The sequence below is a fragment of the Osmia bicornis genome, chromosome 4 (assembly GCF_907164935.1).
Source record: "Osmia bicornis bicornis chromosome 4, iOsmBic2.1, whole genome shotgun sequence".
Taxonomy (NCBI): Eukaryota; Metazoa; Arthropoda; class Insecta; order Hymenoptera; family Megachilidae; genus Osmia; species Osmia bicornis.
Window position 1 is genome coordinate 4,998,073 of NC_060219.1, and position 20,622 is coordinate 5,018,694.

The 20,622-nt window shown below is 39.6% G+C and overlaps 1 protein-coding gene across 1 annotated transcript in view; it reads right to left on the reverse strand.

The window, feature by feature from the left end:
- Nucleotides 1-19,640, reverse strand: part of LOC114879675 (LON peptidase N-terminal domain and RING finger protein 3) — a 43,514-nt gene extending 23,874 nt beyond the window's left edge. The window contains exon 1 of the mRNA XM_029194842.2: nt 17,566-19,640. Within this exon, the coding sequence (XP_029050675.1) occupies nt 17,566-18,133 (568 nt within the window). The 5' untranslated portion in view covers nt 18,134-19,640. The remainder of the gene's footprint in view (nt 1-17,565) is intronic.
- Nucleotides 19,641-20,622: the final 982 nt, after the last annotated feature.

Sequence of the window (20,622 nt, forward strand, 5' to 3'; positions counted from 1 at the left end):
GAAAGAGCTGTTTATCAGTTAACTAGAGGACGATCAGCAACGCGGTTCCGCTTTCGACGCTCGAGCTCGATGATATCTAAACGCTGTGACCGAGATATTCTTTTCCGCTTCGCGTAGTGATAATGAAGGAAAACTTTATCCACGTTTCATGCAGGAATATCTGTATACGTTTTCGAAAATATAACAAATGATTTTTCCGTTTGCAATCATAGTTAAGTACCTTCAACAGAAATATGGATTTGTATTTGTTTAAAGTAAAAAAAGATATTTATTACCATTTGAAGATTATGAAATATTCAAAGACTACTTGAGCACAAAATTTTCCTACTTCTGTTACAAATAGGGAGCGTGTTAAATATTCGTACGAGTAATTACGACCTACGACAAGCATTAAATTTTCATTTCTTTGCTTGGAAGCTTCATTAGTTGCAGCATTTGTTAGCGTAAGTACCCGTTCACCGGGTTATTTGCGTTGCTTTACGTTACTGCAAGAATTTCACAATTGAGCATACAGTTTATACAGACTTCAAAGAAAATAATTAGAAAATGAGTGAAATTTAATAAGAGCATGTAATTTGCGCTAAACTGATTTTTATAGAATTTTTAATAAGTAGAAGCTAATTGGTTTTAATTCTAAGTTTTAATTAGACAGCATCTAATCAAATTTTACTGATTCTAACAGCAGGATAATAATAATCTATGTTGGAATATGAATTTTAGCAAAGAAAGGGTTTCTTTCGCAAGCTAACGAAACAAGCACATCAATCGCATCGTTTACGAAGTTACGAGAGGTGCGCGAAAAGCTAAAAATTTCAGATCTTTCGGTTCGAGTCGGCTTATGGTATATCTATACTTTCAAAAACCCGACCCGAACCGAAATATACTCACCCGACCCGACTCTCATATTCTCGCACACCTGTTAAAATTACCTTCGTGCCTTACGATTATTGCACGACGACGAAAGAAGGAGTAAACGAGATTAAACGAGATGAAAGAAATGATATGATTAGAGGTATCGTGTCGGTAGGAAATGGTTTCCTTCATCCCGGATGCAACGGCAATAAGAGGGAAGGAGCAGTGGTATCCGGTGCGCGTGCAAGCGTTGCTGAAAATAAATCAGAGTGTTCGATCCCGCGGAACCACGGACGCCGATAAATGGCAAATCGCCAAGAAAGCGCAAAGTTTACATAACAGAAGAGTTTGACAGCACGACGAGCACGTGACCACGACCAGCCTCGTATCTTATCTCAGCAAATATGCCTCCTCTTATATATTATTCCCTTTTACGTAACTGGCCCGCGCGTATCGACCGGTCACCGTGCATCCCAGATGCTCTGGCCACGTTGCACGTTTCCCGCCAACTATATCATCCTATGCAACTTATATTCAACGCAAGCGGAAGAGGAGAAATAGTCCGCCATATGGCTTATTTGTTTATATTCTATGCATGGATGGAGAAGAGATTCTAGATTAGACTTTTCCTAGGCCAGCAGCTATTTAGGGTCGAAATTATTAAAATTAAGGCCCACATTCTACTAGATGGCCCGTCATATCACTGATCTCTCAGTAAAAATGTAAGTCTCAATTATCTCCCCTCCTAATCTCTCCCTAGATCGAAGACAAGAACAAAGGTGGAAAGCTCTTCTGTATACCCTCCCTTAGAATTAATCCGAGTGTACTACCGTTCACCTTCCTGAAAACCATTCTGGTTTCCTGATTGAATCCAAGTGGACGAAACTAACGAGACGCATAGTCAAGTTCAAGAACTCGGTCGCGAAATTTTGGCAAATGTTTCGGGTCGCTATGAGGTGACTCGAAACTGTTGAGTGCTTTTTTTAATCTATTCAGGTATCTTATCACTAGGTTGTAAATTAGACATCATATCTGGAACATCCTGGATACAGTTCAAATATTTTGTTTGTTGTGTAAGAAGTAAAAATGTGGAAAACTGTGAAAGAATTTTATCAGTTGCTTTAGAAATTTCTTTCATACAAGAATCTTGGGATCGTGGTTAATATCGTTTCTATAAAGCTTTCGTGTTATTTTATTATTATGAGTTTTGTTGTAATTTTCATTGTTACAGGCTCTGTTATCTCTCTGTTAGTTTTCTAAGTATTCGCTGATAATAGCAATTTATTTGCTAAGGTTGCATTGAATAAATAGTTAAGGACGCGAACACTGAGTCATCAGTCTCGAATGTGTGTTAATTACATAAGTGCGATGACTGTGATCACTCTATTCAGAATCTGCACGTATTCGTAGTAGCGTTTATCGATAGAGGATGTAATAAAATGATCACGAGAAAGTTCAGATAAGGCGTGAAATGGACTGAAAGCTTTCTTGGAAGCTTTGGCAATTGTTAACAGAATTATTATTTAACCTTCCTAAAATAAGGAATCGAATCGAAATTTGTTTTATTTTTTTTTGAAAACTGGTCTCATCGATTCTGAAACGAACACTACAATATTTGATCAGATAAAAATGTTTTATATGAACCATTTTTAATTGCTATCTATATATATGACTATATATAATATATAATTGCTATAAATAATGACGAACTTTTTAAAATTTAATAAAAAAAAAAATAAGAACGGCACAAAGAAAATGACAATACTTAATTTTTTTAAGAGCAGTTGTATACGTTAATAGCAAATAAAACATACAACACTCCTCATTGTTTGTTACCGCATGTTTTTAGGAACACGTCAAAATCTCTGTCATCGTACAAGTTTTTCTGGATTTTAGGTAAACAACGAATAGTTCGAGAATAAGGAGCTAGGCGTTTACGTAATGCTCGTTTCGGCACTCTGGGCGTTTCCCGCCAAGTTTCATAATTGACTTCTTGTTCGGACTGTTTGAATTTTTTCGGAATTTTAAGCGATTGCATAAACAACGTTCGTAACCTAATATAAATAAGAAAAATCTTGTTATTCCTGTTGAATATACACCGACTGATCAACTTATTATGGTGAAATGAAACAAATCAGATATCACGTCTTCGGTAATACTAAAACTATATTCCATTAGACAATTTTACTGTCAATTATACTGAATTATATTTCAATTATACTGAATTACGGACATGGTGGGTTCAGCAACTAGGACAACGAAAGCGTTTCCCCTAAAAATAGTAAGAGCATGAAAGTTGTGTCGTGCGAAAATAACGAACGGATGCCCTCTAGTTATTGATTTGTCACCATATCCTCCATACGCGACAATAAACTTAAAGGCAATCGATATTTCACCTGCTAAACTCTACGAACCATCTACTTACACGATTCAATAGCGCTAAGGTTTTCTTTTAGATACGTGCAATTGGCAATAGTGATAGGGAATTCAGTTACCAATTACAGTTTGAGCAACTATCTAGTTACTAACTAATTAGAATGGTCCAAATACTTGTAATTCGAGTTGGAACGAAACGTTACGTAACGAAACGTCTTTATAAGCCATGTTAATAATCGGGCGACACGTGAAATATAGAACCACGGCCCGCTGTAATGCTGACGTTCCATTTGGAGCGAGATTACGAAGAAAAATCATGAGTAACAGTTACGTATCGGTCTATCCAAGAGTGGAGAGGTCATCGAAAATCCCTAATGGTTCTCGACTCACCGCGGCAATGGGTGTCAGTTCGAGATATCGATTGCGGTCGTATTTATTACCGATTACGTAAAGCCAACTCGGCTTTTCTGTGCGCTTAGGGTCGCGCAAATGAATATCGTGTGTAGCATCGACTGTAAAACCCTTTCGTTCCTTCTTTTTTCTAAAATATAATATTTTCACAAAAAATGAACAGAATTTCATATTACGTTAAATAAAAATCAAGATAATAATTGCTTGCAAGAGGCATATGCCACTGTCTTATTATTTTAGAGAAGAGCAAGTTGTTGACAAAATAACTTTTTTCAATTAATGGCACTAATGAAAAAAACGAGAATTTAAACATATATATATGTGGCATGCGCCTGTTTTTTTATTGAGTTTCTCAATTGTGTAATTTCCTTTTTCAAAAATTTGCATGGTTGCAATTGAAAATCGTACCTATTAAAAAATCAGATGGGTATTAATATCAAAACGATAACAGAGTTCTATTTAACAAATTGTCAAGCTGCTTCCAGCGTTAAAATAGAAAGCCTTATCTCGAGGTAATTAATCATAATGATATGCTGCATTCTAAAACGATAATCCTTGTATATTGTATACAATACTCCATACGACTGTTTATATGCATCTTTTAAAAAACTGTACACGATCAAGAAAAACAAATTTTAATATCCAAAGCAAAATAATTTTTCTATTTAAAAATACTAGCTACTTATCACTTTATTTTTGTTACTCTGATTAATAGACTGCGAATGGTTATGTATAATTTCATAACAAAATTAACCAAAAATTTATAAACATCCTCTAACATAGAACATAAGTTGTATGCAATATTAATCAGATATAGAAAAGCACGCGTATGATCAGTTTAATTAAAGAACGAAAAGTAAATAAATTTTGGTGCTACAAAAATAGTCGAGTCTGTTTAATCGTCGCACGTACGTTTTTATTTTTCTACGAATTAGCTCCTTATTCTTTGCTTCCTACACTCTTTCGCGCGCCCACAAGAAGACAGAGTGAAAAATTCCTAGTTCTCCGTACATTCCAATTGCGTAACGTGGAATACGTGTTCCACTTCGAAGTTGACCGCACGAAACACCGTTAATTACGATTCGTCCAAGACGAACGAGTAATCCTTCGCCCACAACCGTTTCGAAAGCTTCCTCCGTGTGTTCCGTCGTCCAAACATCCGCGTCCGTTCCACTCGACCATCACGTTCTCCAGCGATCGCACGTCCACGCAATTCCATACGATTGCGACACGTTGCACCATCGCGTCGCCAAAACGCGCGAAAACTGGGTTAGCCGGCAGCACGTGCACGCGAACGGGTTAAACTGGTGCTCGTACATGGAAAAACTACGTTAATGGCCATTTATAGCGACGTCTCGATGGAATGCTTTTTAATTCTAGCAATGTTCTATGCAATCGCAAACAAAAAAGGAGAAAAAAAATGTAAGAAATTGAAATGGAGGCAAAACACCCTCTGTGACCTGAATTTTCTATATTTGCGAAAATAAATAATCCTGTATGTCAATTTTCATGAGAATTCATTGGTTATATCAATTAGCGGTTCTCAACTAGCGGTACACGTATCACTAATGGTAGGTACTCGAATTATACAGCGTAACAATTTTAATATTGCTTGATAATCGTACAGCATCGAGCATGGTAGGTTTCCTCAGGGAAAGTGAGAATGTTCTCCTATAAGTTTCCCGCGGTTCATACTACTTGCATCGAAACGTTTAGGCGGGAGAATTTGAATTGCTATTCACGTTATTATTCATATTTTTTAATTACATACTATTTAATAATTGAAATTATATTATTATTTTTGTTAAATCACTTTTAATATCAATATCGTCAAAATTAGAATTTTCAGAATTCCCGGTTTGCCCTGGAAAAATCTACTTTACTCGCTGCTGAACATGTTAATTCACTTTTTTACCTGCAATTATTCTATTAGAAACAAAAACGAAACGTGTGACAGCAATATAATTAAGTGTAATAATTTCTATTAAATTCTTCTGCATTTATGAAAAGTTTCGTGGTGGCCAGAATCTAATCTGAACTAAAATTGAAAATTCTTAGAAGAATTAATTATCAATCACGGAAATGAGATCATTTCGCATGGAAACGATCGAAGCCGAGGCAAGACGTTCTATTTACGGATGCAAATCAGGACAAGAAGGAGAGCATGTTCTGCTTCGAACGTGCTTCTTCCTTTTTCGTCGTCGGTGATGATCACGAAATCGTTACAAAAATTAGAAGGATCAAGCGCGTTCGAAAATAACTCGATTAGTGTTATTCACCGTGAAGAAGTTGGCCGCTGGATTAAATGATGAATCACGTATCAACGAGCGCGTTTTGCGACCCGACGAATGAGTAAGAACTTCGACAGACCTGTTATGTAATTCGATTCGGTGGAAACGACGAGTGGGCGACATACGTTCGAATTCAAATCTATTTGATGCTTTCCACACGAGCAGTTTTTCGATTTTTTTAGTGTATTTTAATTTCATTTATTTCCATTTACGACATACTACCTGACACGTGTCGATGGTGATTACAACAGTAGAGGTGGACTAGATTATCTGCTATTGATTATCAATGAAGAGGGTGGTACATAACCGAAAAAATGAAAACAAGAAGGAGAAAAGTCTATTTTACGTATAGTAGGGGCGGGCGGGTACCCGTACCTCGGGTCATGTCAGGTCGGATAATAATCGGATCGCGTCGGACGATTCGGGTACCCGTAAGTTTTTATATATTATCATGTATAATAAGATGTTTCTGGTCCCAAAATTACCAAAATTTTGGTACCCGAATTTTGTATGCTATTTATATGTTTTTGGGAATTTTTGAATACTTACACACTCCTAAATTATATGGATTCCATAGGGAATGATTGCAATATAATTCGTGTTCAGAAATCGATGATTGCAAAATCGTTTCGTATCCAGACCACAAATTCGCTGGCACGAAGTATGCATTTGTTTTCACGTGCCACCTACAAGAATCGTATTTACGACAAATGGTAACCCGAATTGCATCGGCATGCATACACATTCCTCCCTGAACATTGCAATCGGAGCAGAATTCGAGCGAGCATCGGCTAACAAACGGCCTCTTCTCGGACATTTGAGTACATACAAACCGTACGTAACTCTTTGACGCATAGCAATGAATCTTTCGTGTAACTAAGACCTTTGACCGCAAGCTTCAACCGAGACACTATCGATCCATCGGCAACAATGTCTTCGATAATCACGAAACTCAACATTTCCAATGCATCTTTCTATTGCAAAAAGAAAGTAACCATTAATGCGTTAACTGGTATAGGTTACCATCTGTATGACTCACTAAAAATTTCCGCTAGTGCTTCAAGGGGAAAGCTTCGTACTTCGATGACTAATTACTACTAGTAGTAACGTTTATTGTGCCTCGAAGAAAATTTTCAAAAACTCAAAGAACCGAAATCTATAGAAAGAAGGGAATGACCCAGGGTACACGAAAATTAATTTTACAATTACAGAGCTTCTTTGATAAATATTAATTCCTAATCCCTTTTTTACAATATCAAAGATTTCCTCGTTGATCAGCAGGCTGGGTTTTCAGATCATTATGGGGTTAAAAGCCCGCTCTGCCGTTTCTGTTTTCACTTGTACCGGCGGTGTTAAAGGGCGCAATTGCGCTAAAAGTCCACCCCCCAGCAGCCACCACCCAACCAAGTGGCGCGGGGTTGGACAAATTCGTTCCTGGGCTGACCAATCATCGCAAGGGTACGGAAAAAACCCAACACTTGCCTCATTGTCAGCGTGTAAGGAATTTTTGTCTAGGGACAATCAAGCTAACCCGAGTGGGTTAGCGACTACACCCACCAGGCGCTCAGCGCCCATAAGCTGGTTTTTCAAATGGAAAACACCGCAGGCACGTAGACAGCCACGCGGTCTGGCATTCGGTTGGCTCAGAAATATCCCCGAGAGGCAGATAGCCGTCGCCATCGATTAGAAAATGCGCAAATTTGTCCGACAAGCGAGCAACGAGAATTTACCAAAGGTTACGTACGTCGTGATCGATGGATGAAGCATTCACCGAGGATATCAGCCGGTTAGTATACATTTCTTAACATTTCTCGAAGCTTTCGCGAATGAACCACGCGTCAGCTCGGCAGTCAGCGAGAAAGCATCGCGGCTACTATCGCCTTGACACGAATCGCGTGCGCCACGACGGATTAATTTCGTTCAGCGTAATTATGTAATCGAAACGCGCTCTCGTGGATTTACAATACCGCGATTCCGACTGAACGTGACACGTTTATCGCAGTTACAGCGGTTGCCTCTCCGCTGATTTGCCCAGGTGGGCAAAACCCGTGGCAGATACCTCCATCGACTAATTCTGGCAACTGGGCCAAACTTCCGTTTTAAGAATGGAAAAAAAGAGAAAAAAAATTATCCAGAATGGAGAGTATTAATATATTGTACATTCCTCTGTATAAGTTATGGGACATTTCCTAATTTCAGCGTTAAGTCTATTTTTCTTCAGATTTTAGGGACACCATCGAATACAGTAAGCGCTCGATAATTCTCCGCATTTGGGGCTCCAGAAACGGGGAATTATCAAGCATCAGTGGTAAGCGTATCTATTTTGCGATATTGTAGTGAAAATGTTGAAACGGTATCTAAATTATCAGCTTCGGTTACGTAGAATGAATTGTAAAAAAGAACAAAGAATTAGGCAGAAGGAACAAACAATAGTTTATCGAGAACGACACGAAATGAGGGAGACAAGCCGAGTTTCGATTGACGGATGGGTACCATCGGAGCGGAATCGAGGTCACGACCCACTTTCGATGACGGAACCTCGACGGAACACGAGTGTTTCGAATCTTTTTCCTACGATTCTTCCTTCTCCGAGCAAGTCTATTAAAGCGAAAATAAACCGTGTTCACAATCGTAACCGACGCGACGCTGGAACACGCTAAGCTCGAATCATTCGTTTACTAAAAAGAAAAAAAGAAGAAATGTACCAGGCGAACCGAGATCATCGAACAATACCACTTTTCCGTCAACTCAAACGATTGTACGCGCACGTGATTCGAAAATTGGACGACAGGAATAATGCGTAAGATACATATCCACGCGCTGAAACATCGCTGCGACTTTATATAACGCTATTTGTAGAGACGTGACGAATTTATCGAGAAAATAAATTGACACAGAACAGTGGTCGCCACCGTTTCAACGTGCAGCTGGTGAAATGCAACCTACCTGAAGCATCAACAATGATGTGTTATTTGATTTCCTACTCTTAACTCTCTGTGGATGAAACGACTTTAAGCAGTTGAATGCTAGTGGACGGGTTAATCGTCACCCAGACCTACAAACTATGTATGACGAATCGTTATTAACGATGTATAGACGAAAAATTATCCGAACGAAAGACTTTCGTGTATGTATGAGGGTATTAGGAAAATACGAATAGAAAAAGGAATTTAATTTCAATTAAGCTAAATTAAATCTTCCAACGGTAAATACTAAAGGTGTGTAACAACCCGAAAATATCGTGTCGGATCGAGTCGGGTCAGGTCGGCTTCTCAAAAGTATAGATGTGGGAGAATTAAAAAACTTGGGGTACTCAATACTCGGGTCGAGTAGAAATTGTTCGAATTGTAATATCACACAGGGTCGAGTCGGGTTGAATGAAATCGGGTGGGCTCGAGTCGGGTACTCGAAGTTTTCGAGTCCTCGCGCATCTATACTTTTGAGAACCTAACCCGTTCGAATCTGAACAATTTCTACCCAACCTGAGTATCGAGTACCTGAAATTTTCGGATTTTCAATCATCTCTGCTAAATTCATTTAACGAATAGAGTGTTAAGAGATTTTTGTCTACGAATTAAGCTCTAAAAATGAAATACTTGTGTAACAATTAAGAGATCTAATTGAATAATTACATCAACATGTTTACTAGATCTGTTGCAATTCTTAAACGATTAAACGCGTTCATAGTAGAAAGAGTTAAATAATATTTTGATTTTTCAATACATATATTGTATATTTATCATTTTTCTTTGGACCTGTATTTAAAATATTGAAAGTCATCCTAATTTGTTTTGCATATGTGCATTTGTAATTTCCACGTCGTCTACGAAAGCGTTTTCGCAAGTAAAGAATTTATGAGCGAGCAAAAGGACGCGGTGGGAAAGTTATATAAGTTGTCGTATCGTGAAAATCTCATTAGGAAAAGCAAATGAGTCAGACCGTATTTTCATGCTCGAATATGAGACGGCGTGTACCACGAAAATACGATCCGTGAAGAAACTGCTTACTCTTTTCATATATTCGCGCACGGTATTTTCGTGCGATTGCGAATCGACGCATTGTACATACGTCAGTTACCATCCTTAGAAACCATTACACGTATTTTTCACGGATGATTTGTGACGATTTTGCTGGAAAATTTCTGTTTTCACGGGGTTCGCGGAAATCGCGTTAAAATGAAAAGTCGAAGATATTATCTGACTGTCAAGAGCACTCTCGAAGATTAAAGTCATCAACGCGGTTTCCCGTTATTTCAACTAGAGAAGTATGTTGAAAGAGCTAAGAGGACGGATCGACGGAACGGCACAAAGGATTACCATTTATAGTGGAGAAGAGGTTCGCGAAATTCGCGAGGTCCCGTTTCCATTGGTGGTTGCACGGCCTCCGGCTGATCGTGGCCCTGACACGGTGTCGTTCTCGTTGCTCTCTTTGCGAATCACTTGAACACCACGGATGCGTCCTTGGTCCGTGGCGCTCTTTAGAATTCGCGGCCACGTCCTCCCGTCGCCGCGTTTCCGACCGAGATAAAGGTAAGAAGGAGTAAAGCGTGCCGAATTTGGCAGCAGTCCATATACGTGGACGACGAACCCTCGAGGCCGTGATGTACCACGCGAGAAACTTACTCGATTCCTTTCCACTTTTCACCAACGAAATCAGAGAAGATCAGTTTCCGGAGAAGGAAATTACATTATCATTGCGGAGACGCTTGTTTTGAAATCTCGACAACCGTGGCAGCGCCTCCCTGACCTAGCTCCCGCTTCAATTGAAACTCACACCGCTTTTCAGAGCTTTTGAAACAGAATACTCATCGTTGCACACTGGTATCGAGTTTACCGAGTGATTTTCCGGTTTCTTAGAAAGTGCCTTGAGAACTGGAGCGAAGAAACCCCATGAAACTGACGCTAAACCAAGTATGATGATTCTTCTTCTATGAGAAACCTGTTGGTTATCTATGAAAGTTTATCAATAGAGCCTGGGTCAATCATCATCGAAACTTACAAAATATGTACAATGTAAAATTATATAGCGGCGGAAATAATTTATTATTTTTCAACATAAACTAATTTATAAATGACTTGATGTGAATGGTCTTTAAGATGTTATTCTAAGGTGTTTAATTTAGAGACCTCTCGGATCATTAGGGCACTGGCCATTGACCAAAGTGTCCATGCAATAGGATAAAATAGAAATAAGAAATGAACATAGAAAATAAAACTATATTTGAAATAATTGTTAAAATTTAAATCTGAGCTTTTATTAATTTAAAGATTGTTTGTTTTCTAAGCCTTCCATTTACTATAATTAAAAAAGATTGGATGAAATGTATTTTACTGCTGCCCTTTCTCTTTACGAGTAAGTGCTATTTAATTACATTTATAATAAACTGTCATTTTTGAACCAAAAGGGCCTTCGAAGGCTAATAATCCGATCCTGCACTCCAAATATAATGTAATCGAAAATTTAGAGATGAAATTTGAAAATTAACTATTTCTAACCCTTTCACATAAGAAACTCTTTATTTTTCTTTCGGTCAGAAAGAATCGAACAAATCACCCCTGCAATTGTTCGCCGGCCCCATTCTGGAAATTCCATCAATGACCGAGAAAAGACTTCGATAAAAATAGATGCCGGCTGGACGCGGTATTTCCGATATGGATCCGAACAATGAATGCGATTTACCCGGATCAAAACTCGCCTCTCGTCGAGATACAAAGCGCTCGAACCGACTGTTTCGCGAACAATAGCCATCAGAAGCGTGCTCGTATTTACTTTGCGCGTAACAAAGTCCGTGGGAGCGGCGCAGTAATCCTTCTAACGCTTATCATGCACGATAACAGAGGGGAAACGGAGGGAACGAGAAGGAGAGTGAACGCACGATAAACCAAGTGAGAATAGTTCGATATTATTATTACCTAATACAATTCTGATCAACCAGACTACCTTTATGGTATAATCCAATTTTCTTTGTCGTTCAAGAAAAGAGAGAACCGAAAAGATCAAAACTTTGATCACTGTACGTTTTAGAAAAATAAATTATTGATTAATGATAATTAATAATTAATTAAATTGATTGATTTGATTTTTTGATTTATATTATGCACTTTATGTAATGATGGCTTGATGCACGAATATTTATTTCAGAAATTAGGAAAAATTATTGTTATTTAGCGCAGTTAAAATTGATACTTCAGAGATTAATAACCTACTTGTCCTAAATATTTTCTATAATCTTTAATTACAAATTTCGAATGAAAATTACGTACTTCTCCTCCTTTCTAACTTCTGTCATCGAACTTGCCGCGCCACAAGCACATTCTATATAAAGTACAGCTGGCACTCAAATGATAATTATAGCAAACTTTGCAGAAACGGAATACCGTGATTCGAAAATACTCGGAAGACAATGATCACGTATGAGGAATCGTTTTCGTTACTAATGTCCCTTGAAATTCAATTTAGCATTCCTTTCGTCTTGCTACAAAGTAGATAAAGGTGAATAATCTTCTTTGATAAAAACGAGATTGACACGAGATGTTAATTTTCAATAATCACGCAGGAGTTACAAGAGAACAGAATGCTATTTGAATTTCTACATTAAGCAGTAAAAAAGTATATTTTGAAATCTATTCTGCATAATAATAAAAACGAAATGTGTTATTAAATTATTATTTGTCATAATTTTGTCTTTATTATTTCGGTGCAATTGCTTTCTTCTGGGTTTCGCTCCGGTCCGAACAGGCTACTTAATGCTGGAGAAGAGTTTAGTCGGGGTACGAGCATGTCGGGGAAATTAAAGTCGCTGTAACTGGCTTAAAGGCCAGGTGGACGGTGCAGGTGCAACCGAGCAAATAAGCGATCGGGCTACGTGTTTGCAGATGGCTCATGCTCCAACTACGCGATTCGTTTTTGCTTCTTTAAATTTAGTTTCTGCGTCGCCCGGCGCTTACGTAATTTTGATATTCCCGACTGCATCGCCGATACAGAGAATCCAGTATGGCGATACCATGTATGTTCCAAAGGTAATTAAACTGTATCCAGAAAAATTTTTCTTTAATTGTATAGAACTAATACAATCATCTTTTACATTTTTTTTTTCTTTTTTAACTTTACTTTGGGGCACACAAAATTATTCATTTTTATAGAATACGGCCCTTAATTTTAATTAATTAGGCCCCAAAATCTCTACCGGATTACCGGAAATCTTTTCAAACTCCCCGTGGTCAGTCCGCCCCTGGCTCGTACCAAAATACAAATAAATTGAAATTTTTTATTTCTCTCTTGTTTTATTCTCCGCGATTATTTTCGAAATCCATTGAATCGTAGAGTAGGAAATTAACAGAGGTGTGCAATGCGCAAGAGTATGAATGGAGCTCATTAAGAATGAATATGAAATTTACAATTAACCAAAGTGTGAGTAAATTGAATGACTGAAAAGAAACGTACAAGTGTGTAGTTACAGGCAAGAAAAATAAAGATTCATGAATGAGATTCAAGAATGGAAAGACGTGTGTTTAAATAGATATACTGTTCCAGTGCAATGACGACGTAACTGAACATTTGCAAATTTTTATATAATTATGCTATTAGTCTTCGACATATCTAATCTTTCCACTATAAAAGTTGACATTTTTTTTAATATTCCTGGCCAATATTATAAAACACTTCCTACATTATTTAATTACAAATTCTATTAAATGAAATTGGTTTTCTTTGTTGCCTGAAAAATTATTTTTTGCAATTGAATACAATTTTTTTTACTGTTGCTCTTTTTCTTTCTGATTAAGTGTTATTTAATTTTATTATTTGAGAGCAAAAAAACCCTAGAATGTTTGATAGCGCTGGGTCCGAGAAATCGTAATTTGGCTCTGACATCATTGTTACGATTTGCAATTGGATCGATGGATGATATAATTCTAGTTTAGATAACGAACTCTTGAACAGCGGAGCCGCCTGGGTCAATCGTGACCCAAACTTACAAAACATATACCAACTGAATGGATCCATTTTCTACACAATTATAGTAAAAGAAAGTCATTTTCGTTGTCGAATACTGACAGATGGTTTTCTCACGGTGATACCTGACAAACATGAAACACCTCTTCTCGATATGGTTGGTAAATGATTACCAAGAACAATGACGCGGAGCCGCGATAACACGTAATCCATGCTTCATGACTAATCGTCCTTGCCTAGATCGTCCTCGTTATCTCCGTCATCGTAGATTACGTTTTACAGAGAAGGTCCCGCGTCTAATCTCAGCGCATAAAAATCAAACGCGAACGACTAAACCACGCATTCTGCTGCAGTGAATAATAAACCAAAACTCTTTTATTTTAAAATTATACATTCAACTTTAAGTTTTGTAAGTTTGGGTCACAATTGACCCAAGAGACTCCGCTGTTCAAGGGTTCATTACCTAAACTAGAATTATATCATCCACGATTTATGCATTTAATTTTAACTCATTAAACAATCTTGATGTCCAGACAATCTAATGCCTTTGAACAATCATCAGAACTGAATTAAGATTTTTGGAGTGCAGATCTATAAAATTTTTGAAGGTCGCCTTGATTGATAAACATGCTTGAAAAATTGAAACTCATTTTAAATAAAATAACATTCGATCATAGGTAATCAAAGGTAAGAGTAAAAAAAAATTTCATTCAATATTTTTTGACGTTGTAAATGGAAGGCTTAGAAGGGGACCCGGCGTTGATAATCAGCATAGTTCTCTCTGGCTTTTTTTCCTGACAGACAATGAAATAACATTCGTATCGCGTCTCGTGGCACGTGCCGCTTCAATTCCACGCGTATAAAACGCGTTGAATTTTCCGCGGCGAAAACAAGATTCGACAGAACGCGAAGCCGAAGATCTTTGTGTTCACGGTTCATGCAGCACCGTGTCCCTCCGAATGGCTCGGTGTTAGGAATAATCTGGCCTCTCGGCACTCCCGACAGTCTATCCTTTTCTCTACCTTTCCTCTTTCTCTCTCTTTCGAAGCGTTATATAAGAACAACCTCAGACTGGCCGTGAACTTAGCGACGTCGTCGTCGTCTTCGCGTTCGAACGCAGCCGCCTCCCTTTCCACGCGAGAGCCCGTTCGCTGCACTCGGCATGCAACAACGTAGAGGGAGAAGGAATGCGATCGATTCAGTTATTCTTTCCAGTGGGATCGAGAGAATCGTTTTACCTGCCGGCTGCAGGTACGCTTTATCTACCACGAGCAGCCGGTTTCTGCGTTCTTCGAATCTTTCTATGATACGTTGCGCCAACCAGAATAGAAAAGTGTCTTTTGTTAGCTTTCTAAGGGACAAACGTTACCGTGAACAAAGCGTTTGCTCTTTTTTAATTAACACGTTTAGTACCATGGAATTCATTGGTAACTGTTATCTTGAACTTTGTATAATTGAATAATTAACAACAAAAAGATGACTTGTAAGATTAACAGGTTGAGTGCCGCATAGATTATCGGTCGCCCACGATATTCAACAGAGACACATCTGATAATTTTTGATAATTAAATATTAAAATTTAATTTTTTCATCTGTTTTCATACTTTAAATCTTACGGAACATTCTTACGTTCTTCACGTTATTTTCATTTTCCAAATTTTACACTGCTTCTTTAACAATTATTGCTTCAATATATGAAACTTTTTAGTTTAAAAGTTTTGTGACTTTGCGTCACGACTGATCCAGACACCGAAATTCAAGGGTTAAAATATTAATAATCAGAAGAGCTTGCAAGAAATATGTAAATTTATCACTTAAAACAATACTGTGTATCATTTGAAGAGAAAAAATAAAGAAATATCCTATTTGCATAAATATCCATACTCGAATGATGTAAGGTAACGAATAACACGTCTGACCACCGATGTCCATTTTCACTGCACCAGTCAGCGTAATTAATCTTCATAAAACGATACATATATTAATGATAAAATTTCTAATAAGATGGAATTCTGTTTACCAGGAGACGATCGCAGCGATAGCGTCACGGATTAAAAAATAGAAATGGAGCCAGACGTTTCGACGTTTAGGAATCTGAACAAAGAAGTCTGTGCTGCGACTGCAACGGGGTCGTCAACCAGGGCTTGCTTAAACCGGAGCGATTAAAACCTACCTATGGTGGTCAGAGAAACAGGAATTGCGTTTATGCTCGAAAATCCGCTCGTTAATTCGCTTTTTAAATAAAAATTTCATAAAATTCAAATTTGCAATAGTCGTATGATCTTTTTTAACAGATTCCAAAACGTATTAATTTTTAGTGCGTTTTGAATAAAAATTTCAGGAATATCAGCTTTTCATTCTTTCACTAAATGTCATGTCACCCAATTTTGAGCGCTACTAATTGGACACGTTCCCCTAGGAATTTATGATAAATACAAATTACACTGCAGGTGGTATTTATAAACTGAATTTCATGTACACTCGCAAGCAGATCAGGTTAGAGGAAGCAGGAATTCTCGAAACCTTAATTTTCACGATAATAATATTAAAAGTGATTTAGAAAATCATGATTTTTTATTATTAAATATTATAAAATTTAGTATTTGACTGAAAAGTATGAGTAACAAAATAAGTATTAATATAAATTCTCCCACGTAAACATTTATACAACAGTTTATACACGCGAGACCCGCTTAGCTATATTGTCATTTTCCTCGGGAATGCCTCGAGCGAAGGGCGGGAACTATTTTCCGCGGGGAAACTTGATTTGGTCGCGAGTGTAAATACTTGTTGAAAGTTTAGCGAGAATGCTTCAGAGTTATTCGAATTTTCGAAACGTTAAGAAGAAAATAAAGAAATAATTTATACGAGAGAAATTCAAACAAAGAGAAGAGAGAAGTGGAATGCTTACTTTTTGCACGCGAAACAAAGAGGACCAAAAGTGCATATGATTTACGGCGTTGTTTATAAAATCGTGAAATGTGTTTTCTGTCGCAAAAAAAAATCTCTTTGACCGACAGATAACGCGGATGACATTGTCCGTAGAATGAGCACGTAGTAAATACGCGCATTTGAACGGAATATCATTCATGAAACGTAGCTTGTTTACGCTCGAAGCATTCGAACTGTTCACGCTACTCTTTTAGTTCCTTGACAGCCGATATATATCGAGCTCGATGACTTTTTTTCATATAATCATAGAGAACCTAATCGTTCGTATTTCAAGCTTCGTTTCGTTATCTTTGAAATCGGTACGTGCAAATTAATTCAATCTTCTGCGGTTCGTAACGTTATCCGGATTCGCTGTTTCGTAATGATCTTTATGTAACCACTTTGTAACCCGTGGTGAAAATTTAGTAGCTCGAATAAACGTTTCTGCGCGTAAGACAAACATTTCCAAATGTTATTGCATAAAGAGAAAGACAAAGGACAAATCCTGTCGTGTCCTTAACACGCGCGATTACGAGAATCACTTTACAAATGTTGCACAATCTCGAAGATATCTCTACAATTTGATAAATCTTAATTTTCGATCAGCTGTCTGTGATGTTAACATTCGTATAAATATGTGACACTCGGTGGAACGCGTTAATATCAGACGTACCACAGGAAACTGTCCCGAGATGTCTTTAAACTCGAAACTTCCCGTTAAAGAGGAAAAATAGGTAAGACGTCAACTCACCAAGATGGACCGCGAGATTGTACCTCTCCAAAGCTTGAGCCAAGTGGCCCTCCTTCATCAGAATATCACCCTCGTGTCTCGCCCTACTAGCTTCCGCCTCGCGTGGCCACCACTTTTCCACGAGTCTCTGCACCAGCACATTCGTCTCACCCACCAAGCCGATTTTCTGCCCGCACACGCGACAATTCTTCCCCGGTTCCACGCAATTCTTGCAGTAAATATGACCGCAGTTCGTGGTCACCGGTTGGCACAAAGTTCCCTCGCAAACAGGGCACGCGAACGATGTTTCGATTTTTCTTCTGGTGCTAGCGGTGGTAGCTGCGCCGGATAACTCGTCCAGAAGAGCATTGGCCAGGTGTTTCAGTCTCTCCGGTGGAATGGAGCCCACGGCTAAACATCTTGCATAAACACCGATCGATTCCCTGATACGACCGCACTTTGCCAGGGAATCTCCGTAGCCAACGAGCATCTCGAACGTCGGAGTTTGGTGTTTCAGGTTGCGCTCGTACATCTCAACAGCGAGACGATAATTGCGCGAAGCGAAAGCTTCTTTCGCCAATTCCGTCATTTTTGCCTGTGCCAACGGATCAGCTGTTCGTACAACTTTTCCTTCGAGCTTGTTCCCTTCTTTTGGGGAAAAGGCGCGATAGCAAAGGGTTTACGTGCACGCGTCGTTCGCGGTGTAAAGTACGCGATACGATCCGCTGCTCGTTATCCTCGAAGCTCTAAAAACAATGCACATCTTACTTCATCGAAGCACTTTTTACGTTCGAACGAAAACAAGCGTCGATATTTTTTCCTTGCTAGTAAATCAGATCCGGATGCAAGGAACAGTTGACAAGGAGGCGAGGTTATCGGAGAGGTTTCCTGTTTATCGTGTGTAACCGATAAGTCGATTCTTTGGTCAGGTTTGACAGTTGGCCGACCACGCGGTAAGAGGATCTCGGAGGAACGGCACGCAGACACGATACGCACAGTACGACGGCGCACTGGGAACTGCCGCTTCGGCTGTCACCGCTCGTTCGGGCCACTGTCAGAAACGTAAACGAACCGGGCGGCAAGCGGCAACGAGAGGGGTGACGGTGGGCCGTGGCGGTGGAGGTGGTGGCGTCGGTGCAACCGCGGTGGCAAGCCAAACGACGACAGCGCCGCGCGGCGGTACGCACACCTTCGACTCCTCGCTGCGCTCCGTCTTCCACCTCGCTATTTCACGATAGCGGGCAACATGCTATATCACCAACGGTTGTTCTTCCTTCTTCGTAGGCGTTCGCGTCGGTGTCGAGCCACACCCTTCCCGCGGAGCACAGTCATCGTCCTGTCGGGACGAGGAGGATCCTCTCCTTCCTCTGTCGTCGGATTTAACCCCTGCTTCTGTCCCTTCGATTACCTACTCGCTCGACTAGATGTCACGCTTTGACATCCGACTTGACTAGATTTTCCACTTAACGCTCCTATTATCCTGACCAAGGATTAACCTTCTCCTTCCTCCGATCTGACGACCGAACGATCTTCTCAGCATAATTTCTTCTTCTCGTGCGAAACTTTGAAATCAGCCCCATTCATCTTGCATGCTACATAGCCTTCGAGTATCAACAGGCTCCACCGAGCGTATCGAGCGGCGTCGCCTGACGATGCGTCCTGTCGCGGGATACCCGCGCTACCTATGGGAGACCAACAGTTTTGCCGCCCTTGGAATAAAAACGACGCCACCCCTGAGGAAAAGTGAACGCGTGAGCTCGCACGGGGCTATGGTAAACAGGTTGGTTGGTGCCAAGCGAGGATCGTTTATCCGGGACACTTGTTGTTGGTAGTCGCTATCTTCGGCCGATCGAAGATGCCTGCTATTCGCGGAATGGATTCGTCGCGTAGGAACTCGATACAGAACACACTCCTGGTCGGGAATTCGCGGACGGTGCAGCGGGACGCGCGACCGCGGTCAGCTTACATAAAGAGCGTCGCGTCGCGTCAGTGCACAAAACGTGGCGGGAGCAAGACGAGTTTCGATTGGATCAATTATTCCACGGGCGAGCCTTGTCTCTCCGGGCTCTAGGAATCTTACTGAGCATGAGCAGTGACGACGACGGTACTTGCTCCGCGCGTCGTGGTATTCCGCTTTACCCGGCACCGAGACCAGACCTACGTACGCTGCTCCCTCGGATACGCGTCGGTGTGCACCAGCCACTTGCTGTCTACGCAGACGCACTGTACACGCACTTCTCCATCGTCCACGTTTGCGCGATGCACTCGATTATTCACCCGGTCCTACCACCGAGATGGTGTACCATGCGTGTTTCTTATGCACGCTGCTATTCGTCTTGTTTTGTGATTCAATAACACAGGGAGAGGGGTTAGTCGAGTACACGATACACCGGGATGCCTATGCTAGAATGAACGTAATCGGCTGTAGAACCCCGTTCCTTGTAACATATGTATATTAAAATTTATGTGCATGCAGTTTCGGGATAATTTGTTTCAGACTCGTAAGCTAGAGGTTGGATACGAGAGGTGGACTGGAACTTAAATTCTTATCGGAAGATTAGTAACATATTTTAAATTAATCACACCCACCAAAAATTTTCCTAAACTTCCAAGCTTGGCGCAAAATTTATCAACTTCAAGATTCTAAGATCTATGGTTCTAAAATTTCTGGAATTTTGAAATTCTAAAATTCTAAAATTCTAAAATTCTTTTGCTCGACGTTGTTAACGAAGCTAAGGGACTTGGTCCACCCCTCAAAAAATCCTAGTTAGTTTCGCTAATGTCAGATCATGGTTACGATTAGAAATATGCAGATAGCCTCGAAGAATTCAACTTGACTCTCAGTTGCATTCTTCCAACGATGCAGCTTCTAATCGCTTGTAATACATGAAACTGCTGTTTGTAACGATAAAACACGCGTTGCGTACGCCTACCTAGTTATCGAATGATTAATTTCTTTATTAATTTCTACACCATGCTATTACATGTTCTATACGTCGCATAACGTGATTATCCTCTTCTTCTACTACCTTCCTTTATTTATTCTCCGCCACAGGTTCGTTCGTTGAACGCAAAATA